At 37.9% G+C, this 26,715-nt stretch overlaps 2 protein-coding genes across 2 annotated transcripts; both read left to right on the forward strand.

Moving 5' to 3' along the window:
* Positions 1–898: 898 nt before the first annotated feature.
* Positions 899–1,873, forward strand: LOC113906020 (olfactory receptor 5M11-like). Its single transcript, XM_027564044.1, has one exon. The coding sequence runs from the start codon at positions 899–901 to the stop codon at positions 1,871–1,873; it is 975 nt and encodes a 324-aa protein (XP_027419845.1).
* A 12,686-nt stretch (positions 1,874–14,559) lies between these two features.
* On the forward strand, positions 14,560–26,154 carry LOC113904650 (olfactory receptor 5M3-like). The gene is given in 3 exon segments (XM_027561771.1): positions 14,560–14,851; positions 14,854–15,158; positions 25,219–26,154. Coding segments are annotated over 3 exon segments (1,533 nt in total).
* Positions 26,155–26,715: the final 561 nt, after the last annotated feature.

Here is a 26,715-nt window from a genome sequence, read left to right on the forward strand (position 1 = left end):
AATTCAGAATAAAAGATTGCAAGTAGTTTGGTATTTCATGCTCATGCTATTTTTTTTTCTTTTCTATTTTACCTGCTACTTCTAAGTCACTTCGGTCGTGTCCAACTCTGTGCGACACCATAGACAGCAGCCCACCAGGCTCCCCTATCCCTGGGATTCTCCAGGCAAGAACACTGGGGTGGGTTGCCATGGCCTTCTCCAATGAATGAAAATGAAAAGTGAAAGTGAAATCACTCAGTCATGCCCGACCCTCAGTGACCCCATGGACTGCAGCCTACCAGGCTCCTCTATCCATGGGATTTTCCAGGCAAGAGTAGTAGAGTGGGGTGCCATTAAAGTAGCATATAAATATGCCCTTAGAAATCACAGAACAGTAATGAAGAATAATTTACTCTGTCCTTGAAGAACTAACATATAAGGAGCAAGTGGATCCATTTTAGTGATGTAATGTGCTAAACAATAAATGAGAGGATATAGGGTGTGTGGTGGAAGTAAAAAGCAGAAAGGGAGTAATTCAGTTTTATGTATGATGGGAGAGGAGTGAAAGTACTTCATAAAGGATAGCCTTGAAGCTGGGGCTATAAAGGTATGTAAAATGCAGAAGCTTAGAAAGTGCAGGGAGATACGGAATATGCAGTTCACTTACACATATGGACATAGCTATAAGCATAGTTATCTTTAGGTACAGATGTAGGTACAAGGTAGGAAGGAAACAAAGGAAGGAAATAAAATAATAGTTCTGTATTAAAGAAGCTGAAACAATGGCTCAGTAGAAGCAAAACTTCATCTTACAATAGTATTCATTTTGAATGATCTGGAGGTATAGATAAAAATCATTTCAATAGTAATAAAAAGTGCACCTTCATGTCTCTGATTCCATCTGTTTCAAGTGCAGAAAATGCCCTTCACCAATGACACCATACTAAGAGAATTCATCCTCCTGGGGCTCACAGATCGCCCAGAGCTCCAGCCTCTCCTCTTTGTGCTGTTTCTGGTCATTTACCTGGTCACCCTCCTAGGCAACCTGGGCATGATGGTGTTAATCAGACTGGACTCTCACCTTCACACACCCATGTACTTCTTCCTCACTCATTTATCCTTTGTAGACTTGTGCTATACCTCTACTGCAGCCCCACAGATGCTGACTAATCTGGTATCACAGAAGAAGACCATCAGCTTCGCTGGCTGCTTTGTACAATGTTACCTTTTCATAGCACTTCTCCTCACTGAGTTTTACATGCTGGCAGCAATGGCCTATGACCGCTACGTGGCCATATGCAACCCTCTGCACTACAGTGTGAAGATGTCCAGGTGCATCTGCATAAGCTTGGCCACATTTCCTTATGTCTATGGCTTCTCAGATGGACTCTTCCAGGCCATCCTGACCTTCCACTTGACCTTCTGTAGATCCAACATCATCAACCATTTCTACTGTGCTGACCCGCCACTCATCAAGCTTTCTTGCTCTGATACTTATGTCAAAGAGCATGCCATGTTGATATCAGCAGGCTTCAACCTCTCCAACTCCCTCATCATCATCCTGACTTCTTACGCCTTAATTCTCACTGCAATCCTCAGGATCAAATCAGCAGAAGGAAGGCGCAAGGCATTCTCCACCTGTGGTTCCCACATGATGGCTGTAACACTATTTTATGGGACACTCTTCTGCATGTATGTAAGACCACCAACAGACAAGACGGTGGAAGAATCCAAGATAATAGCTGTTTTCTACACCTTTGTAAGTCCAGTACTTAATCCATTGATCTACACTCTGAGGAACAAATATGTAAAACAAGCACTGAAGAGAGTCCTCAGGAGAAACATAGTCACTAAGATGGCCATGCCTCAATTTCCAATAAGTGGTTACTCTTAATCTTTGGCTCAAATGTCTCTACATTTATAAGATCAGTTTTCATATTCTTTGTGTCTGTGTTTCAATTGTTCTTCGGACTGAGAATAAATAAGCTGTACTTAGTCTAGACTGCTGTCCTTTAATATGTTTTCCTGGGTTGACAGTAGTAACATCTCCTTGGATATTGTTAGAAATGAAGCATAGAGTTCTGCACCTCAGATCAACTATTTCAGAACTGCTTTTAGAATGAAATTTTAGGTTCTTTGAAGTCATTTCATTTTGAGGAGCCCCTCTCTAAGTGAAAATTCCTACTACGTATTCCCTGGAGCACAGATATGCTCTTACTGCTGATAATAGTAAACAGGATACACATGCTGTGAGCTCAGTTCTTTGAATTTATTTTCTTTTTATTGTCATCTATTTTGAGGGGCTACGAATCTTTAAGAAGACCAACCTTCTGTACTCTTCCCCTAACTTACTAAGTAAAACTGAACTATGGGTCATGATAGCTTTCTGGTTCTTATGAATGCACTTGTTTGACGGTCAGTCTGGAATGAGAAGAGAGAAGAATATAATCATTCTTTTCCTAGACAGCTGTTTGTGGATCTGGTTTGTGGCCTCTGATCTGTAGGGACCTACTTTCTCCCTCAGATCTGCGAGTGTGAATACACATACTCAGATCTAGGGAAAGAAAAAATGTTTTTTGTGTCATTGATCTGAAAAAGGTAGATTACTTGGGATTACTTTTTACTTTCTTTTCTAGATTTTTTAACAAAAATTGGAAATATAGTTTTGAGTCTTGTTTCTTTTCTTATGCAAAATCTTTATATATTTCACATATGTATTGCTTGAGCTAAAAGTCATTCACTTTGCTATATTTTATCCCTGAATTTGTAATATATATTTTTTTCTGTGCCTTTGTTAACTTGTGTGCTATTTAGATGATAGTGCTTAATTAACCGGAGAAGGCAATGGCACCCCACTCCAGTACTCTTGCCTGGAAAATCCCATGGACGGAGGAGCCTGGTAGGCTGCAGTCCATGCTAAGGGTCAGACACAACTGAGCGACTTCACTTTCACTTTTCACTTTCATGCATTGGAGAAGGAAATGGCAACCCACTCCAGTGTTCTTGCCTGGAGAATCCCAGGGATGGGGGAGTCTGGTGGGCTGCCGTCTATGGGGTTGCACAGAGTCAGACATGACTGAAGTGACTTAGCAGCAGCAGCAGGGGGGCAGTAGTGTTAGATAAATTGAATTTTAACACTCTGGCAGCATATTGTCTTTCCCTAAGCAGTCTATTTAACTGAGAGGAAGAGATGGACTTCCTTAGGAAGGTAGAATGTTACAGAGGAAAGAAGTATGTGATGTCTATAGCAAACTGGGGACTATAATATCTGATTCCTCTTCTAGTTCTTCTATAACTGAGCTGTGAGCCAGGGTCCAAGAGTTAAATGTTCTGGACTTGGTTATCCACCTAACTTAACCTTTTGCAGTTGTCTTGTCCATCATCTTACTTCTAGCCTCCAGCATCACATCTGAGTTTTGAAAGATGCACAATAATAACTTGTGATAAGCGTGTATAGATAAATGAGTGAATAACTTATTTAGTAACTTAAAATGTTGTGAACTATAAACCTGAATGCTAACAAGATGAGTGCAATTGTTCAAAGACCTCATAATATTTAATAATTAAGACAATGAGATTTGAAATCAGAAGGCCAAAGAATTTCTTTATTGTATTGTATTTCTTTATTGTAAAATGGTTTAGTATAGTGTATATTTCAAAGGATTGCTGTAATTAAGCAAACATATGAAGGAAGCTATTTTAATATGCTGCATGGATTTTAAGAACCCAACAAATTGGGTTCTTATTATTGCTATATGGAAGAATTCTCCAGGCACAAATACTGAAGTGCCTTGCCATTCTTTTCCCCAAGTACTCTTCCCAATCTGTGGGATCAAATCCTGGTCTCCTGCACTGCAGGCAAATTCTTTACCCTCTGAATCACTATCAAAGCCCTATATATTTTTTTAATATAAATGTATTTATTTTAATTGGAGGCTAATTACTTTTCAATATTGTATTGGTTTTGCCATACATCAACATGAATCTGCCATGGGTGTACAAGTGTTCCCCATCCTGAACCCCCCTCCCACGTCCCTCCCTGTACCATGCCTCTGGGTCATCCCAGTGCACCAGCCCCAAGCATCCTATACTGTTATGCTGCTGCTGCTGCTGCTACTGAGTTGCTTCAATAGTGTCCAACTCTGTGCGACCCCGTAGACGGCAGCCCACCAGGCTCCACCATCCCTGGGATTCTCCAGGCAAGAACACTGGAGTGGGTTGCCATTTCCTTCTCCAGTGCATGAAAGCGAAAAGTGAAAGTGAAGTCGCTCAGTCGTGTCCGACTCTTCGTTACCCCATGGACTGCAGCCTACCAGGCTCCTCCGTCTGTGGGATTTTTCCATGGAAGAATACTGGAGTGGGTCACCATTGCCTTCTGTGCTATATTGTTATACATTTATTCAAATTATATAAGTCTATTAGTTTCATTTATATGGTTTGGGCAGCTGAAAAATGAAGTGCTATTCATATTGACCACATTGTGATGTTCAGTTCAGTGGTTAAGTTGTGTCCAACTCTTTGCGACCCCATGGACTGCAGCAAGCCAGGTTTTCCTGTCCTTCACCAACTCCTGGAGCTTATTCAAACTCATGTCCATTGAGCCGGTGATGCTATCTAACCATCTCATCCTCTGTCATCCACTCCTCCTCCCTCCTTCAATCTTTCCCAGCACCAGGGTCTTTTCTAAGGAGTCAGTTTTTCACATAAAGTAGCCAAAATATTAGAGCTTCAGCTTCAACATCAGTCCTTCCAAAGAATATTCAGGGTTTATTTGCTTTCAGATTGACTGGATTGATCTCTTTGCAGTCCAAGAGATTCTCAGGATCTTCTCCAACACCACAGTTCAAAAGCATCAATTCTTCACCACTCAGCTTTCTTTCCAATCCAACTCTCACATCCATACATGACTACTGGAAAGACCATAGCTTTGGCTAGATGGATTTTGTTGGCAAAGTAATGCCTCTGTTTTTTAATATGCTGTCCAGGCTAGTCATAACTTTTCTTCCAAAGAACAAGCGTCTTTTAATTTCATGGGTGTAGTCACCATCTGCAGTGATTTTGGAGCCCTCTCCCCCCAAAATAAAGTATCTCTCTGTTTCCATTGCTTCCCCATCTATTTCCGTGAAGTTATGGGACCATATGCCATGATCTCAGTTTTCTGAATGCTGAGTTTTAAGCCAACTTTTTCAGTCTCCTCTTTAATTTTCATCAAGAAGCTCTTTAGTTCTTCTCTTTCTGCCATAAGGGTGATGTCATCATCTTGAGGATATTGTTATTTCTCCCAGAAATCTTGATTCCAGATTGTCCTTCATCCAGCCTGGCACTTCACAAGATGTACTCTGCATTGAAATTAAATAAGCAGGGTGACAATATACAGCTTTGATGGACTTCTTTCCCAATTTGGAACCATTCTGTTGTTCCAAGTCCATTTCTAACAGTGGCAGACTTTATTGTTTTGGGCTCCAAAATCACTGCAGATGGTGAGTGTAGCCATGAAATTAGAAGATGCTTTACTCCTTGGAAGAAAGGTTATCACCAATCTAGACCCCATATTAAAAAGCAGAGACATTACTTTGCCAACAAAGGTCCATCTAGTCAAGTCTATGGTTTTTCCAGTTGTCATGTATGAATGTGAGAGTTGGACTATAAAGAAAGCTGAGACTAAAGTTGGACTATAAAGAAAGCATCACTATGAACAAAGCTAGTGGAGGTGATGGAATTCTAGTTAAGCTATTTCAAAACCTGAAAGATTATGCTGTGAAAGTGCTGCACTCAATATGCCAGCAAATTTTGAAAACTCAGCAGTGGCCACAGGACTGGAAAAGATCAGTTTTCATTCCAATCCCAGAAGAAAGGCAATGCCAAGAAATGCTCAAACTACCACACAATTGCACTCATCTCACATGCTAGTAGAGTAATGCTAAAAATTCTCCAAGCCAGGCTTCAGCAATTCGTGAACTGTGAACTTCCAGATGTTCAAGCTGGTTTTAGAAAAGACAGAGGAACCAGACATCAAATTGCCAACATCCTCTGGATCATTGAAAAAAGCAAGAGAGTTCCAGAAAAATATCTATTTCTGCTTTATTGACTATGCCAAAGCCTTTGACTGTGTGGATCACATTAAACTCGAAAATTCTGAAAGAGATGGGAATACCAGACCACCTGACCTGCCTCTTGAGACACCCATATGCAGGTCAGGCAGCAACAGTTAGAACTGGACATGGAACAACAGACTGGTTCCAAATAGGAAAAGGAGTACATCAAGGCTGTATATTGTCACCCTACTTATTTAACTTATATGCAGAGTACATCATAAGAAACACTGGGCTGGAAAAAGCACAAGCTGGAATCAAGATTGCCAGAAGAAATATCAATAACCTCAGATATTGCAGATAACGCCACCCTTATGGCAGAAAGTGAAGAGGAACTAAAAAGCCTCTTGATGAAGGTGAAAGAGGAGAGTGGAAAAGTTGGCTTAAAGCTCAACATTCAGAAAACTAAGGTCATGGCATCTGGTCCCATCACTTCATGGGAAATAGATGGGGAAACAGTGTCAGACTTTATTTTTCTGGGCCCCAAAATCACTGCATATGGTGACTGCAGCCATGAAATTGAAAGATGCTTACTCCTTGGAAGGAAAGTTATGACCAACCTAGATGGCATATTCAAAAGCAGAGACATTACTTTGCTAACAAAGGTTAATCTAGTCAAGGCTATGGTTTTTCCAGTAGTCATGTATGGATTTGAGAGTTGGACTGTGAAGAAAGCTGAGTGCCAAAGAATTGATGCTTTTGAACTGTGTTGTTGGAGAAGACTCTTGAGAGTCCCTTGGACTGCAAGGAGATCCAACCAGTCCATTCTAAAGGAGATCAGTCCTGGGTGTTCTTTGGAAGGAATGATGCTGAAGCTGAAACTCCAGTACTTTGACCACCTCATGCGAAGAGTTGAATCACTGGAAAAGACTCTGATGCTGGGAGGGATTGGAAGCAGGAGGAGAAGGGGACGGCAGAGGATGAGATGCCATCACCGACTCGAGGGATGTGAGTTTGAGTGAACTCCGGGAGTTGGTGATGGACAGGGAGGCCTGGCGTGCTGTGATTCATGGAGTTGCAAAGAGTTGGACATGACTGAGTGACTGAACTGAACTGAACTGAACACATTTATCCTTATTGCTGTCCTGAGAATGCACTCAGCAGAAGGAAGAAAACCTTCTCTACATGTGGACCCCACTTGACAGCGGTCCCCATATTTTATGGAAATCTTTTCTTCGTGTGTCTCAGAAGTCCAACTGAAGAGTCTGTAGAACAGGGGGAAATGGTGGCTACGTTTTACATCACAGTAATTCCTAAATGTTGTACTCTATGATTTTTAGTCTCAGCAACAAAGATGAAGGAGCAGAACAGCTTTAACTAAATAAAATGGAAAGTTAAAGTATATGATGAGACCCATGGTTCAATAGAAGGGGTAGACAGTTATCATTTCTTTTGGGTAATTTTGAGGAAATTTGTCATTTATGTTTTCCATGAATAGATGAAGATTATGTATAATTGAAAATGTAATAATAGTGTAAACATAAAATAAGCACATTTGAAACAAGAGTCTCTGGGTCTATGAAATCTAAATTTAGTAGGTGTGACTGGAAAAAATTTTATGTAAAATATTTGCAATTTTTATACATTCACTTTTTTTTTAATTTTATTTTTTAACTACAATATTTTATTGGTTTTGCCATATATCAGCATGAATCCTCCACAGGTATACACGTGTTCCCTGTTTAGATTCTGATTTTAGAGAAAGTGTAATAGTCTTTTCTTGCACCTAAAATAGATATTGGTTTGGGATATCTGTTATTTTTAGGTGCTTAAATTGACTGTTATTCCACTGTATCTCATTGTTACAATTGTAGATAACATCCCTGATTGTGGAATATTTTATTCAACATATGCTACAAGCCTCATTCAATAGTATTAATCAATGCAACTGTATCCTAGATGAGTCTGGATTTTTCAAATGTTTACTAATAATTAAATAAACCTCATTTATATGTAAGCATATTTTACTTATATGGTTTCTATTTAAGGCCCATTTGTGTCTTACCTTTAATGACCATCAGAAGGTAATATAATCTCACTGTTGATTTGGAGTTTGGAATGTGTTTCTGTAAATATATTTCAACAACTTATCTTTAGACAATTTTTGGAAAATAGAAAAATATATTTACTCTTATTTTGTTTTATTTTTAAAAAATATTTTTGGGGTTGGTGATAGCAGAAACTAGCAGAAAACTTGCTAGTCCTAGTACATACATATGTAATGTGATTCTTTTATATCTGATTTTAAAATGAACACATTATCAATATAGCAGATATCCTGAATTTTGTTTTTAGCAATACTGTTGCCTGGTTTTCAAAATGTTTTTTTTGAAAGATGAGAAAAATTTGAGGCACAGATAGCTGCTTGATTGTGAATGAATCTTAAACTTTCTTGTCAATATTCAAATTCTGTTCATTTTCTTTTATTTATCAATATTTTATAAGAAAATTTTAAAAATAAAGTTTTCCTCACAATTATTTCCACAAATGAAACAAAATTATCCATCAACATTATATATGTAAGTATAAATGTTATATATGTTACACATATATAGATAGGTTATATGTGTGTTTACACATGTGTGTGCATATGTATGTTCCAGAGTATTCAACTTGATCAATACTTTCCAGGAATTTTGTTTAAGAATTTACCTCAGGGTTAAATTAGTTGTCACATAAAATAATCAACATTAATAACATAATCTTGTATGCTATTTTTCTCCTTCTATTTATGTGTGTAACTCTAAACTGCCTAATTTACCAACAGCAGAACTAATTTCTCTACCTAGCTGTATTCTTGCCCTAGATTATAAAACTTAATCAATTTGAAAGCCATATGATTTCAGAGGTAATTATGCAACTAGTGCAATTTTAAGTACTATGAGAAACTATATAATCATTCACATAAAAGTTATTGCATTACACACATATTTAAATATTTAATTTATATAGTTTGCAATTTAGTTTTTGCATGCAGTCTGAAGCAAGATACCAACACTAATTCTCATAGGACATTACCATTAGTAAATTAATAGTCTCTCTAACCCTAATCATATTAAAATGCCAATAATAAATACATAAACTTATTTATAATTATTTTGGCCTACTTCTAAGCATTTTAACCTTCAGTTGAATTAATTAATTCACTTATTTGTCCAACGAATATTAGCTGAGTGCCTGTTATGTTTGAGGCTCTGTTTTAGTTATTTGTTATCAGTGAACAAAACAGAAAAAGAAATCCTTGATCTCATGAGACTTATATTCCATTTGTGTGAAACAAGCATAAACCATCAGGAAAATACATAAATAAATCTTAGAGTATATTAGTGATGTTATAGAAAAATCTGGAAAAAATCATCTTGTAAGATAAAGGAGCAAAGGGGGATCTCTGGCTCAGATATGAGAATGAAGGTTGATTTCATTGAGAAGAGGATAATTGAACAAAAATCTCATGAAGGTGGTTTAGAGATGAGCCATGGAGGTCCTTACGGAGCAGTGTTTTAGAAGATGGAGTAACTAAGGAAAAGGCAGATGCAAGCGTTCAAGGAAAGTTTTAAGAACAAATGGAAGCCAGTGTGGCTGCAGCCCAGGGCAGTGAGAAAACTAATGGAATATGAGACCATAGGCATGATAAGGGACTAGAGGCCAAGGTCCTGTGAGCCATGAAGCACAGAACACAAGCTGGGCTTATGAATGTTGAGGAACGTCATCACCAAGTTTAGTGTGATGCAAACCCAAAGCAAAGAACGTTATTTGATCCCAGAATACTTTCAAAATAACTTGAATGGGGGAGGTGGATTTTTTGCTAATCTGTTACAAAACAAAAACTCAGTGATCAACTTTTCCTCTAGAGATATACTTTCCCCAGGGTTATTTCTAGAAGATTCTTAATTTTTTTTTTAATAAGGCAATAATTTAAGGCAAACTTCTCTTGTGGATTTCCAGTTTCTTTTCTACCTGGCATCATCTCATCTCTTACACAACATTCACTTTCCCATTCTGCATCCTTCCTGGGAATACTTTGCTCTATTTAGAGGTTGGTATACAAACACATCTATCTGGAGCTGGAAGATGAAGCTTTCATTATATATTTTATTTTATTATATTCTTCATTAATTATTCCATTTATATTATCCATGTATGGAGGTGTCTATTTGTCAGAGACAGAAATTTTATATTTAGATTTGAATATTTGATTATTAAAAGCTATTAATGAAGCTACAGTTTCCATAAGTGCATTCAGTAATAATTGCACCTTCTTATTTATTATTGGAGGAGGAAATGGCAACTTACTCCAGTATTCTTGCCTGGAGAATCCCATGGACAGAGGAATCTGGTGGGCTACCATCCATGGGGTTGCAAGAGATCTGAATATGTCTTTTCATACTCTCAAACAATGAAGTTAATACTGTTAATTAATACTTGTTACATCATCTTAAGACACAGAAAAATGAAACACAAAACAAACTAAGAGCAAAGCCTGCCTAAGTTCACAAAATAAGTCATGGGGCCAGAATTCAAAACCACTTTACAACAGAAACAGAATTCTCTAACTGGAATACTTAATGTTTCCTCTTTTCTGGTCCTGGGGGAAAATAATCTACAATTACTGGTAACTTAATTTGAAAGCCAGGGTGATACAATATGGGTAGTTTTTGTACATATTTTTGCCTGAAGAAGGTGGTGAGCAAAACTGTCTGTCTCCAAATCCTTCTCTTTTTTCCAGTCTCCATAATTCCTAAGATCAGACCTGACTATTCCATTTTCCCTGTGAGTTCCTCAGAGCTCTCAATTACCTGTCTAACCACCACACAGGTTTTCATCTATTTTACCTTTGTGAGGTACTAACAACACTGATCTTTTATATCATCTTTCTGGATCATCCTTGGTACAGTTAGATGCAATGAGATCTGACATTCCAAATAAAAATTCCTCTTCTGCTGTTTTAAAAGTAAGTGCAAAATCCTGGCACATTTTGTTAACACAATATCAACATGCTCTATTAACATATTTGTAATCTCTTTCCACATTCAGAATCTCTCCTTCATCTTTGTATTTTCTCTATCATTTATGATGGTGTCTAAAACATATCTTTCATTAATATCTCAATCTTTAAAAATCCTTTTTTTTTTTTTTTTTTGGTTGAGGGCATTGATCTTATTCAAAAGCTAACATACTATTTTTTTTTCTAATTTTATTTTATTTTTAAACTTTACATAATTGTATTAGTTTTGCCAAATATCAAAATGAATCCGCCACAGGTATACATGTGTTCCCCATCCTGAACCCTCCTCCCTCCTCCCTCCCCATACCATCCCTCTGGGTCGTCCCAGTGCACTAGCCCCAAGCATCCAGTATCGTGCATCGAACCTGGACTGGCAACTCGTTTCTTACATGATATTTTACATGTTTCAATGCCATTCTCCCAAATCTTCCCACCCTCTCCCTCTCCCACAGAGTCCATAAGACTGTTCTATACATCAGTGTCTCTTTTGCTGTCTCGTACACCGGGTTATTGTTACCATCTTTCTAAATTCCATATATATGCGTTAGTATACTGTATTTATGTTTTTCCTTCTGGCTTACTTCACTCTGTATAATAGGCTCCAGTTTCATCCACCTCATTAGAACTGATTCAAATGTATTCTTTTTAATGGCTGAGTAATACTCCATTGTGCATATGTACCACAGCTTTCTTATCCATTCATCTGCTGATGGACATCTAGGTTGCTTCCATGTCCTGGCTATTATAAACAGTGCTGCGATGAACATTGGGGTACACGTGTCTCTTTCCCTTCTGGTTTCCTCAGTGTGTATGCCCAGCAGTGGGATTGCTGGATCATAAGGCAGTTCTATTTCCAGTTTTTTAAGGAATCTCCACACTGTTCTCCATAGTGGCTGTACTAGTTTGCATTCCCACCAACAGTGTAAGAGGGTTCCCTTTTCTCCACACCCTCTCCAGCATTTATTATTTGTAGACTTTTGGATCGCAGCCATTCTGACTGGTGTAAAATGGTACCTCATAGTGGTTTTGATTTGCATTTCTCTGATAATGAGTGATGTTGAACATCTTTTCATGTGTTTGTTAGCCATCTATATGTCTTCTTTGGAGAAATGTCTATTTAGTTCTTAGGCCCATTTTTTGATTGGATCGTTTATTTTTCTGGAGTTGAGCTGTAGGAGTTGCTTGTATATTTTTGAGATTAGTTGTTTGTCGGTTGCTTCATTTGCTATTATTTTCTCCCATTCTGAAGGCTGTCTTTTCACCTTGCTAATAGTTTCCTTTGATGTGCAGAAGCTTTTAAGGTTAATTAGGTCCCATTTGTTTATTTTTGCTTTTATTTCCAATATTCTGGGAGGTGGGTCATAGAGGATCCTGCTGTGATGTATGTCGGAGAGTGTTTTGCCTATGTTCTCCTCTAGGAGTTTTATAGTTTCTGGTCTTACGTTGAGATCTTTAATCCATTTTGAGTTTATTTTTGTGTATAACATACTATTTTTAAAACTTTTTATTAAGTTGCATTGTTTGGGTGGTTTACAAACAGTTCTGTGTTCCATTTTTCTTTTTCTGGTTCCCTTGGACTGAGCAGGTTCACAAGCAGCTCAAAATGATACTGTGGCACATTTAGGACAAATATGGCTCTCCTTCGTATCTCAGAAGGATTGCTTCTAGAGCATCACCCTCCACCCTATCCCCCCAGGATCCCCAAATCTGCAGAAACTCAAGTCCCTTGTATACAATGGTGTCATGATTGCATAAAACCTATGCCATCCTTTCATATACTTAAAGTCACCTCTATCTCTTTCTCCTTTCTCTCATTTAAAGCTAAGTAAATGCTAGCTAGACTAAGTGTATTAGAATTCTTTCCCAAACAGTTTTGCATATTTTATGAGGTAAGTTGCATAATTATAAGAATTTGGATAAGACACAAAGATTTCTCATTATTTGATGAATAAACGCTTGTGGATTTTCCTCCATAATACTTATTAACAGAATGCAAGGCACTAGTATTTTCTCATGAAAATATTTTGTGAAGTACTGTCCTGGAGAGGTTCATATGATACAATCTGTATTTGAAAATAAATTTGTAACTATCCAAGAAGCTTTCTTAGACCACTGGATCTCCACGGAAGAGTCAATCATTCCCTGCTTTATCCCCATATTATAACACTGTAGGAATACATCATGATTTTACAAGGTTTAATTACATTACTACCACTTCTCACTAGTGACACTGATCTGGTCTTATCTTTGAATCTGCAGAACATAACAGTGGAGGGTATCTAGTAGGTTATAATTACATGCTAGGTTTGTCAGAGTCCTTATCCAGGGAATACACACAATATATGAAAGTGTGTAAGTGATTTAACCCTTTATTTCAAAGATTACTGGGAACAGTTTGTCCCTTTTTAAATGAGTCCAAGTATGAGGTTAGATTAAAAACAAATTTTATCTGATATTTAGGGCTGACAGTTTATTGGATTAAATGGTTTTTCTCTATAATCCTGGAAGTGAAAGTGAAGTCGCTCAGTCTTGTCTGACTCTTTGCGACCCCATGGACTGTAGCCCACCAGGCTCCTCCATCCATGGAATTTTCCAGGAAAGAGTACTGGATGCATGCATGCATGCTAAGTCACTTCAGTTGTGTCCAACTCTATGCGACCCTATGGACAGCAGCCCACCAGGCTCCTCTGTCCATGGGTTTCTCTAGGCAAGAATACTGGAGTGTGTTGCCATTTCCTTCTCCAGGGGATCTTCCTGACCCAGGGATTGAACCCAGGTCTCCCACATTGCAGGAAGACACTGTACTGTCTGAGCCACCAGGGAAGCCCATAATCCTGGAGAACATGCTTATATTAAAATGGAGAAAAAGTATTATTTTTGAGTGACATTTAAAAGAGAAATCTTACCCTCCATAAATATCTTAAAATGAATAATTACCAAAATGCCAGTTGAAAGCAAGGGATATTTAAGAAATAGTCTTGAGCTTCCCTGGTGGCTAAGTGGTAAAGAATCCACCTGCCAATGCAGGAGACTCCGGTTCAGCGCTGGGTTGGGAAGATCCCCTGGAGGAGGAAATGGCAATCTACTCCAGTATTTTTGCCTGGAAAGACTCTGGTGGGCTATAGTCCCTGGAGTCCTAAAGAGTCGGACACAACTGAATACACACACACATACACACTTGGACATTTGGACAATTACAATTTTTAGGAATAGCATGTTTCAATCACATTTTGTACAACTCTTATGTAAGTGGGTCAGTGTATTATATTTGTCAATGTAGATACCTTCAGGGAGCTTGTTAAACAGCAGGTGCTCAGAAAAAAATTGCTGAAAAAGACTGTCAAAATGAAGTCATAGTTATTTAATTAAAATAAAAGAGCATGAATAAAATGTAAATTGATAATAATCAACATCTGATTTTAAATTTATTTACTAAAACTTATCGTAGAAGTTTGTATCAAATATTGACTTAGAGAAGAGAAAATGCTCAACTTCACGGATGTGACAGAGTTTATTCTATTGGGACTAACCAGTCGTCGGGAATGGCAAGTTCTCTCGTTCGTCATTTTCCTGCTGGTCTATGTGATCACCGTGGTGGGTAATATCGGCATGATCCTGTTAATTAAGGTCAGTCCACAACTCAGCAGCCCCATGTACTTTTTTTTGAGTCATTTGTCATTTGTTGATATGTGGTTTTCCTCCAATGTCACTCCTAAAATGCTGGAAAACCTGTTATCAGAGACAAAAACGATTTCATACGCTGGCTATTTGGTACAGTGTTTCTTTTTATTGCTGTCGTCCATGTAGAGGTTTTTATTCTTGCTGTGATGGCCTTTGATAGATACATGGCCATTGGGGACCCTTTGCTCTACGGCAGCAAAATGTCAAGGGTTGTCTGTATCTGACTGATTTCTTTCCCTTATGTGTATGGTTTTCTGGTTAGTCTGGTATCAACATTATCGACCTATGGCTTGTACTTCTGTGGGAAAATTGAGATCAACCACTTCTACTGTGCAGACCCACCTCTCATCAAAATGGCCTGTGCTGGAACCTTTGTAAAAGAATACACGATGATCACACTAGCTGGCATTGATTTCACATATTCTCTAATTGTAGTTATCCTATCTTACCTGTTCATCCTCATTGCCATTCTACGGATGAACTCGGCGGAAGGTAGGTGCAAGGCCTTTTCCACCTGTGGGTCCCATTTGACAGCTGTTGTCATATTCTACGGAACCCTTATTTTCATGTATCTCAGACGTCCCACAGAGGAGTCTGTGGAGCAGGGGAAGATGGTGGCTGTGTTTTACACCACAGTGATCCCCATGTTGAACCCCATGATCTACAGTCTGAGAAACAGAGATGTGAAAGAGGCCATGAACAAAGTGATTGGAAGAATTTTAACAAGTCAAAATAAAGTTGTATTACATCTGTCCTCTACTATTCATTCATATGTGTCAACAGATCATTGCTCAGTACATAGCTGAAGACATCTTGCATAGAAAGAAAATCAAGAGGAAGACTAAAATTCAGAGAAAGAAGTCGATTGACCGATTCATGCTTACATAAGTAATCAAATGACTTAAATTTAGTAAATAAATTAATAGAATATGTTATTTGAGCCTAAGTTCACAGGTCTAGTCATTGAAGTGATTCACACTCAGCTAGAATGAGATGATTTTGCTTTATTTTTTTTTATTCAAAAATGCAGTGGGTGAGTTTAGGAAAGGCTTATCAATGCACCTATTAAGAGGCTAATTTGGTGTAGAAAAATAACATTTTGTTTAGTTTTCTAGGCTGAGTGTATAAAAATTGTGGCCTTGCTAATGGTTTTGAGCTTGTGTGATATTTAATGCTACTTTCAGTGTGAGACATGGATCTATTCAGAGACTTCTGCTTTGAAAACAGGAACCCTATTGTATTTCATCTTTTTTCAGTTTTTTGGTGTTCACAACACAGAGTAGAGTAAGTGTTTCTCTTTACTGATTCCTAGAACCTCTATATTCTAACCTAAGGCCAACAGGGACCAGGCCGCACACATCTCATGGACACCAGCTAGCGTCTTCATTCTCACTGAAAAGTGGGCGGAATTAGTGAATTTCTCATACTGAAAGCACAGTTCTCCAGATTCCACTTAAAAAATTAAATCAATATTTCTGTGGATTATTTTGCCTATTTTTGACCAAATAATTATTTGAAAATTTAAAATATTTTAAAATAATATTTGCATTGAAAGAAATAAAAAATTTGTTGTCTATTTGCTATTAACAATGACATGATATATATATATGTGTGTATGTGTGTGTGTGTCCATACATATAATATTAACATAATTTAGTTTGTCTCATAATTCAAGAGAAATTTTGTCATACAAGTATGAGGCAACAACTTTAAAATTTGGTTTTCTCTAAAGTTTCTATGTCCTCTAATATAAATAAATACATAATTCAAACCTACTGAAATGTCATTTGTGCATTTAATTTATATACTTAATCACAAAATTAGCTGCAAAGATATCAGTATAAAATTATACTGATGCACTATGAAAATAAACCTTCTTTGTACAAGTGGATATTTTTATTTACCTCTGGAAAAGCAGAAATGCATATGAATTCATTTCCACATAGATATAGGTATATCATGAGTGCGGAACATTTCATGCAAAGATGAGCTCAGTAAAGGACAGAAATGGTATGGACCTAACAGAAGCAGAAGGTATTAAGAAGAGATGGCAAGAATACATAGAAAAACTGTACAAAAAAGATCTTCACAACCCAGATAATCATGATGGTGTGATCACTGACCTAGAGCCAGACATCCTGGAATGTGAACTCAAGTGGGCCTTAGAAAGCATCACTATGAACAAAGTTAGTGGAGGTGATAGAATTCCAGTTGAGCTATTCCAAATCCTGAAAGATGATGCTGTAAAAATGCTGCACAAAATATGCCAGCAAATTTGGAAAAGATCAGTTTTCATTCCAATCCCTAAGAAAGGAAATGCCAAAGAATGCTCAAACTACCACACAATTGCACTCATCTCACACGCTAGTAAAGTAATGCTCAAAATTCTCCAAGCCAGGCTTCAGCAATTCGTGAACTGTGAACTTCCTGATGTTCAAGCTTGTTTTAGAAAAGACAGAGGAACCAGAGATCAAATTGCCAACATCTGCTGGATCATGGAAAAAGCAAGAGAGTTCCAGAAAAACGTCTATTTCTGCTTTATTGACTATGCTAAAGCCTTTGACTGTGTGGATCACAATAAACTGTGGACAATTCTGAAAGAGATGGGAATACCAGACCACCTGATCTGCCTCTTGAGAAATTTGTATGCAGGTCAGAAAGCAACAGTTAGAACTGGACATGGAACAACAGACTGGTTCCAAATAGGAAAAGGAGTATGTCCAGGCTCTATATTGTCACCCTGTTTATTTAACTTCTATGCAGAGTACATCATGAGAAACACTGGACTGGAAGAAACACAAGCTGGAATCAAGATTGCCGGGAGAAATATCAATAACCTCAGATATGCAGATGACACCACCCTTATGGCAGAAAGTGAAGAGGAACTCAAAAGCCTCTTGATGAAAGTGAAAGTGGAGAGTGAAAGAGTTGACTTAAAGCTCAACATTCAGAAAATGAAGATTATGGCATCTGGTCCCATCACTTCATGGGAAATAGATGGGGAAACAGTGGAAACAGTGTCAGACTTTATTTTTCTGGGCTCCAAAATCACTGCAGATGGTGACTGCAGCCATGAAATTAAAAGACACTTACTCCTTGGAAGGAAAGTTATGACCAACCTAGATGGTATATTCAAAAGCAGAGACATTACTTTGCCAACAAAGGTTCATCTAGTCAAGGCTATGGTTTTTCCTGTGGTCATGTATGGATGTGAGAGTTGGACTGTGAAGAAGGCTGAGTGCCGAAGAATTGATGCTTTTGAACTGTGTTGTTGGAGAAGACTCTTGAGAGTCCCTTGGACTGCAAGGAGATCCAACCAGTCCATTCTGAAGGAGATCAGCCCTGGGATTTCTTTGGAAAGAATGATGCTAAAGCTGAAACTCCAGTACTTTGGCCACCTCATGCGAAGAGTTGACTCATTGGAAAAGACTCTGATGCTGGGAGGGATTGGGGGCAGGAGGAGAAGGGGACGACAGAGGATGAGATGGCTGGATGGCATCACTGATTCGATGGACATGAGTCTGAGTGAACTCCGGGAGTTGGTGATGGACAGGGAGGCCTGGCGTGCTGCAATTCATGGGGTCGCAAAGAGTTGGACATGACTGAGCGACTGATCTGATCTGATTTTAAAGTTCTTTGCATACTATCGTTGCTAATTTTGATTAAATTATATTACTATTACTGTGTCTAGAGTTGGAAAACTTAAACCCCTTAAACATTTTAAGATCTTACACAGTTAATATTACTTTCTAAGTGAGTTAAAAGTAATTTCTTTTGGCAGTAAGACCATGTGTTTATCATTTGTTGCAAACTCTCAATATATCAAATTAGTTGCTGATTATGAATACATTTTAAAGTATATATTAAAGCCTTTTAATTCTATATTAGCAAATGGATTTGGATAACCTTTGTTACCTCTTTTTTTTTTCTTTTCAAAAATGTACCACTTTCTCTACTTTCTTTTGAGAGTTGGTTTAGTGTTACATGAAAAATGATGATGTAAAGTCAATGTTAAATAATGTTACTGATTTTGCAAATTTCAAGTTAAGTTTTGGGTAACATTGAGCCACCTCCCTAATAGCTCAGTTGGTAAAGAATCTGCCTGCAAGGCAGGAGACCCTGGTTCAATTCATGGGTCAGATTAATCCATTGGAGAAGGGATAGGCTACCAACTCCAGTATTCTTGGACTTCCGTTGAGGCTCAGCTGGTAAAGAATCAGCCCGCAATGCGGGAGACGTGGGTTCAATCCCTGGATTGGAAGATCCCCTGGTAAAGGGAAAGGCTACCCACTCCAGTATTATTGCCTGGTGAATTCCATGGACTGTATAGTCCATGGGGTTGCAAAGAGTTGGACATGACTGAGCAACTTACACTTTGAGTCACTTATTTTTGTGTGTTCATCCAGTGTATTTGTAGACTGTAGCATCTGATCTCAAGATCTTTCTGGATCATAACTTCCATGAGTCTGGATACTTTAGCAGAACTTACAGCAATTTTGCCACTTGCTTAATATTTGAGATAGCTTTGTAAAGTAGATCTTATGGTTACATTCATTTCTACATGTATCAAACTCATTATAGTTAAGCTCTCCAATATAAGTTGTATTTATCTCTCTCTGGCTCTCTCTTCCTTGTTCTCTCCTTCTCTAATACAGACAAACACACAGAAACACATACACACACATCACATTTTATTCTTTTCAAATTTACATTTTTCTTGAGAGAATGCATATTGCATTGTACAACACATGGTACAAATGTGTTGACATGAGTCACTTTCTCCATAATAACTGCAAAGAAACTCAGGAGTCCTGGGTACTTGGGCACTGAAGTTATAATCTCCAGCTCTTCTCTCACAGGTTCCTGAAACTCTATTAGCCATTTTATTTGAAAATACAAAGATAAGACTTTATTTAAAGTATTCTTAGGCTAAATAGGCTCCAAGTTTCCTGGTAGAAACCCATGTAATACTCTAATGGAAGTCCATTCCATCATCCAAAATATATAAGAATTCTTACAGATGTAACCCCCTGAAAAAATGAATCACAACCAAAATCTGAGTTCCGCTGCCACCTAGGATGAATGTGTGCATTTTGGAGTGTGTGCTAGTTGAGTGGGGAAATGTGGGGTGGGATTTGTGGAGATGGATATGTGGGATATCTATTATATACTCTGGGTGTCTCTAGGTATGTGTCCCCATGTGAATGAACAGGATAGGAATATATACCTTATATATTCTCCACATGATACTCCCCACATGACCTAGGAAAACACTTTGTATTAAATGAGTATAAAGGATGCAATAAGGAGTAAGACACTGTGTCATGTCTCAGATTGTCCATAGTTTCGAAACAGACACTTACATGTGATATAATGTAATAAGAACTCTATAAGCAACAAGAACTAAATGCTAAGAAAATTCAGGGGAGGAGATTATTAATTTTATGTAGGGAACCCCAAAGAAACAGAGAAGGCTGTTTTTGCAGGAATCACATAGCTACACCTTAAGTCATCATCTTTGTGACCTGGATGTAGAATCATAAGACTCAGTGACTTGCTCTGTGGCAGTTGCCCTGCCTAGATTTCTCTATGTTAAAGGAGTGGTTGTCATTCACAATGAGAACCACGTTTGTACCTTAAGACACAGAGGAATCCCATGAGGCTATTTCATGTCTTATGGAGGCTGGCCTTAAAAAATCAAACTAAATAAAATATTTGAGGGGATAAACAGTTAATTTGCAACTGAAAAAAAAATTCTGCGCTCTGAGGTAAGTTACTGTTTAAGATGCTAGTTCCCAGACTTCTATGGGGAGTAGACTCATAGCCCTGGGGAGCACAAGGATTCTCTCAAGACAGCACTTTTTCTCTGAAGATCCACATACAGCACTGATTCACAAATGCTTAGTGAGCACTCTGCAATTCCAAAATGTGGCTTCACTGTAAGCGTGGAGCTTTTCAATCTTATTCTGAGATGTATCTAGGTATTACTCAGATATGTGCCTTTCTTACATGTATAGTTCACCTATTGAAAACATGATAATTTCCCATTTACTTTACTGAAAAAGTATTTCTTGTACATGTACCATGTGGCCAGTGTTGTTATAGGTCCTGGGGCAGGGCCATGAGCAAGGCTCTCTCATCAAAATTTATTGCAATGGAAGAAGAACGGGTTTGGAGGACAAGCAGCAATGTCCTCCACAGATCATAAGCTGGAATAGGCTACTGTTGAAGCAACTGAAGGGGAGGTGGTATGAGTGCAATATCCTGATCTGGCCAAGAAAGGAAACAAGTTTGAGAGGGGGGCATGAATCCCTAGGCAACTCAAATGCATGCATCATTAAAACTATCCATAATTTTTAGGCTGTACAAAGAACACATTTTTATTTCCCAAGTTCATAACATTGTTGTAGAACACTGAAAATACATCAGTAATACAGAGGCAATGACACTCTTCAAGGGCAGGACTTGAGTTTTGCTTTGCTCTATTAATACTTACTAATATTTATTGGACAATAGAATGGGATGATTAACAGTACAACTCTGGAATCAGGATTGTCCCTGATTCATTGAAAGTGTGACCTTGACCAAGTTACTGAACTTCTCTAAGACTAATTTTTTGGTCTGAAAATGGATAATAATAATGATTACCTCAGGAGGTAGTTATGAGAATTAAAATACCATAATGTCTGGCATGTGCTAACTGTAATAAATGCTTTGTTGTGGCTGTGATTCAGTTTCTAGGTCTACTTGTTTATAAAATGAGGGAGTTGGAAAGGATTCATTCTTCATGCTTTGAAAAATGCATTTTGAAGATAATTTTTTCATACATTATATTATATGCCATAATTTTGGTTATAAGGAGTAATACGCACTTCATCTTTCACTGGAAAATTCAAGTGGCACAGACCAAACAGCCCAGAGCATGGACTTGGCTTATGCAGGATGACCGACATCATTGCAGAGCTGAGTGTGATGCAAATCCAAACAAAGTACGTTATTTGATCCCAGGACACTTTCAAAATAACTTGAATTTGGGGGAAAGTAAAATTATTCAAATCTGTTATGAAAAGTAGGGAAACCAAGAGCTGACTCTTCCTCAGAGATTTCTAGGGAAATTTCTAGGGAAAACTTAATTGCTTCATTTTTTTTTTTCCTAAGGCAAGCATTTAAAGGAAATTTCTCTTGTGGATTTCCAGTTTCTCTTTTGCATATTGCCATCTCTTATACAGCAGTTTGTTTTGAATTCTGCATCTTAACTGGGAATGCTTCCCTTTATTCTGAGGTTGGTATACAAATGTATCTATCTAGAGCTGCAAGAGGAGGATTGTGCCTTAGTTTTTATTTTCTTTTATTATTTATCAATTAACATTAATTATCCCATATGTATTATCCTTGCCTGGAGGTGTATATTTGTATGTTTGTCAAAGAGAGAGACATAGGAAATTTTTTGGAGAAGTTTGATTACTTGACTGTTATAAACTATTGATGGAAGCTACTATTGACAGGAGTGCATTTAATAATAATTCTGCCTTGTGCATTTATTACATATTGATGTGCAATGTCTCTTTTCATGTCACAACAAATTTAACAGTATATTAATATTATATCATGTTAAACATAGATAAAGACAAAACACAATATTAATAAAAATTGCCGAAGTTCATAAATTAAGTCATGGAACCAAAATTCAAAATCTCACAATAAGGGAAGGGGATTCAGGATGGGGAACACGTGTATACCTGTGGCAGATTCATGTTGATGTATGGCAAAATGAATACAATATTGTAAAGTAATTAACCTCCAATTAAAATAAATAAATTTATATTAAAAAATCTTAGAGACAGAATTCTTTAAATGTAATACTTAATGTTTCCTCTTTCCTGGCCTTGGGGAAAAAACAATCCACATTTATAGGTAACTGAATTTGAAACACAGAGAAATACAATATGGGAGGTTTTGTGTCCATAGGTTTGCCTGGAGATGGCGAGGAAAAACATCGAAGCGCTTCTAAGTTCCCCAGACTCTTCACTTTTTTCCCAAACCTCATCCCTCCTAAGATCAGATCTGACCACTCCAGTTTCCCTGTGAGTTCACTAAAGGTAACAATTATCAGACTAACCAGCACTCAGAATTTCATGTATTTAGCTTTTGCAAAGTACTAACACCACTACCTTTTCATGTTGCTGCTTGTTTTTCCTGTTGCTAAGTTGTGTCCAACTCTTTGTGACCCCATGGCTGTAGCATGCCAGGCTCCTCAATCCTCCACTATCTCTTGGAGAGTTTGCTCAAATTCACGTCCATTGAATCACTGATGTTATCTAACCTTCTCATCCTCTGTTGTCCCCTTCTCCTCCTGTGCTCAACCTTTCCCAGCATCAGGATCTTTTCCAATGAGTCGGCTCTTTGCATTGTGTCCAAAGTTAAGTGTCCAGCTTCAGCTTCAGCATCAGTCCATCCAATGAATGTTCGAGATTAATTTCCTTTAGGATGGAATGGTTTGAACTGTTTTTTCATATCTTTTTTTTTTCCCCTAGATCATCCTTGATACCACACAGTTAGATCTGACTTGCCAAATAAACTGTTCTCTATTGCTTATCCTTTAAAAATGCATTAGTGTGGGGACATCCCTAGCAGTCCTGTGGTTAATACACCACACTCCCCATTCAGGGGACACAGGTTACATCCCTGCTCAGGGAACGAAGATCGAACACTGCAGGGTGAGTCGCACATGCGGGTGAACACCACCAACAGCCGCAAGCACATTCTGTTGATTTAATACCAGTGTGCCCTGCAGGTACGTTTGCAATCCTTTTCAGGGATGAAACCTCTCCTTCACCTTTGTGTTTCCTCTATTATTTTTGATGGTTTCTACAACTTATTTTCATCAATTTATCTTTGAATATGAAATTGCCAGACACTTAATATCCAGTGTTCTTGTTCAGGGTATTCAATTTTTTTTCCAAAAATTAATACATTATCTTAAAATTTTTTAATAAACTAGCATTATTTGGTCAGTTTACAGGTAAATCTGTAATCTGATTTTCTTCTTCCTGTTCCTGTTTGGCAAGTAAGTTCACAGGAAGCTCAAAATGACCCTTGAACACATTTGAGACAGATACAATCCTCCTTCAGTATACAACAGGGTTTGCTTCTCTCCCCAAGACACCAAACTCTGTAGAGATTCAAGTCTCTCCTACACAATGGCCTAGTGTTTGCATATAACCCATGTATATCCTCCTGTATAATTCATCATCTCTAGGATAGGTACAGAGAAGACAATGGCACCCCACTCCAGTACTTTTGCCTGGAAAATCCTATGGACAGAGGAGCCTGGAAGGCTGCAGTCCATGGGGTAGCTGAGGGTCGGACACGACTGAGCGACTTCATTTTCACTTTTCACTTTCATGCATTGGAGAAGGAAACGGCAACCCACTCCAGTGTTCTTGCCTGGAGAATCCCAGGGACGGGGGAGCCTCATTGGCTGCCGTCTATGGGGTCGCACAGAGTCAGACACGACTGAAGCGACTTAGCAGCAGCAGCAACAGCAGAATAGGTATGATATTGTAGTATTTTATTACATTAATACAACTCTAAAGATTAGCATTAATCTCTTTGTCTTACTTATTTCTTAATCTGCAGCACATAACTGTGGAGGATATCTAGTTGATTATAATTGCATGTTAGATATAAAAGAGTCCTTAGCTAGGGAATATGCATAATGCTTGAATGTGAGGTTTGCCTCTTTATTTTGATAACTATTGTGACCAGGTTGTCTCTCTTTAAATGAGCACAACTAGCAGGCTTAGATTAAGGATAACTTTTTATCTAGTAATTAAGGCTGATAGTTGAGTTTGAGCAAGCTCCAGGAGTTAGTGATAGACAGGGAAGCCTGGCATGCAGCAGTCCATGGGGTCCCAAAGAGTCGGACACAGCTGAGTGACTGAACTGAACTGAGGGCTGATAATACATCTGATTAAGTAGCTTCCATTTATAATATGGTTAAAATTAGAAGGAGATAAAGTAATATTTGTGATGTGTTTAAAAGAGAAACTAACCCTCCATAAATATTTTAAAAACGTGTGACTACCAAATACACCAGTGTTAGAAACAAGGGATATTTAAAAAGTAGTTAATGGACAATTGGCCAGTTACAAATTTTAGTACTAGCCTAGTTCAATCACATTTTATACAACTGTTATGTAATTAGAGTTGTGTAACTGTTATGTAATTATAGTTGTGTATTTATCCATCTAGTATTCATAATTATCAGAGAGACTGTTACATGGCAAGTGTTCAGACATGATTTGTTGAAAAGAATGGAATAACACATTCATAGATATTTAATAAAGTAAAAATTGAAAGGGGACATAAAAATATAAATTAGTAATAAATACTTGATTTTAAATTTGTTTCATTTTAATTATCACAGAGGCTTATAAATAATATTGACCAAGAACAGAGAAAATGCTCAACTTCACGGATGTGACAGAGTTTATTCTTTTGGGACTAACCAGTGGTCGGGAATGGCAAGTTCTCTTGTTCGTCATTTTCCTGCTGGTCTACGTGATCACCGTGGTGGGTAATATCTGCATGATCCTGTTAATTAAGGTCAGTCCACAACTCAGCAGCCCCATGTACTTTTTTTTGAGTCATTTGTCATTTGTTGATGTGTGGTTTTCCTCCAATGTCACTCCTAAAATGCTGGAAAACCTGTTATCAGAGACAAAAACGATTTCATATGCTGGCTGTTTGGTACAGTGTTTCTTTTTTATTGCTCTCGTCCATGTAGAAGTTTTTATTCTTGCTGTGATGGCCTTTGATAGATACATGGCCATTGGGGACCCTTTGCTCTATGGCAGCAAAATGTCAAGGACTGTCTGTATCCGACTGATTTCTTTCCCTTATGTGTATGGTTTTCTGGTTAGTCTGGCAGCAACATTATGGACCTATGGCTTGTACTTCTGTGGGAAGATTGAGATCAACCACTTCTACTGTGCAGACCCACCTCTCATCAAAATGGCCTGTGCTGGAACCTTTGTAAAAGAATATACGATGCTCATACTCGCCGGCATTAACTTCGTATATTCTCTAACTGTAGTTATCTTATCTTACCTGTTCATCCTCATTGCCATTGTACGGATGAACTCAGCGGAAGGGAGGCGCAAGGCCTTCTCCACCTGTGGATCCCATTTGACAGCTGTCGTCATGTTCTATGGAACCCTTATTTTCATGTATCTCAGACGTCCCACAGAGGAGTCTGTGGAGCAGGGGAAGATGGTGGCTGTGTTTTACACCACAGTGATCCCCATGTTGAACCCCATGATCTACAGTCTGAGGAACAGAGATGTGAAAGAGGCCATGAACAAAGTGATCAGCAGGACAATTTTAACAAAGTAAAGTTGTGTTACTTTTATTCTCTGCATTTCATCAATACTCATTTGTCAAAAGATTACTGCTTAGTACACAGCTTTAGAAAATTCACAAAAAGAACTTTACCCTTTACAAAAAACAAGAAAAAATTAAAATTCAGAGGGAAAAAGTGAATTTTCTCTCATTGATACAAGTAGTCAAGCTTAGCTAAAATTAATAAATTAATAGAGAAGACTATTTCAGCCCAAGTTCACAGGTATATGTATTGACATTGTTTATATCCCTTGTTAGAATAAAAAGATTTTGATTTTATTATTCAAAAATGTAGTAATGAATTTAGGAAATATTTATCTATTTATCTACTAGACTACAATCTGAGGTAGAAGAAATAGCAACATATTTCATTCAGTTCTCTAATGTAAGTGCATAAAGATGGTGGTCTTGCTAATGGTTTTTATTTTCCTGTGGGGAAACGAGAAGCACATGTGAATTCATCTCCACTGACTCACACGTGCATTATGGGCAACATTTCAAAGCTCTTTGCCCATAAACAAATTGGGAATTTTGTTCAAATTATAATAACATCAC

This window comes from Bos indicus x Bos taurus, chromosome 15, assembly GCF_003369695.1.
Source record: "Bos indicus x Bos taurus breed Angus x Brahman F1 hybrid chromosome 15, Bos_hybrid_MaternalHap_v2.0, whole genome shotgun sequence".
Lineage (NCBI taxonomy): Eukaryota > Metazoa > Chordata > Mammalia > Artiodactyla > Bovidae > Bos > Bos indicus x Bos taurus.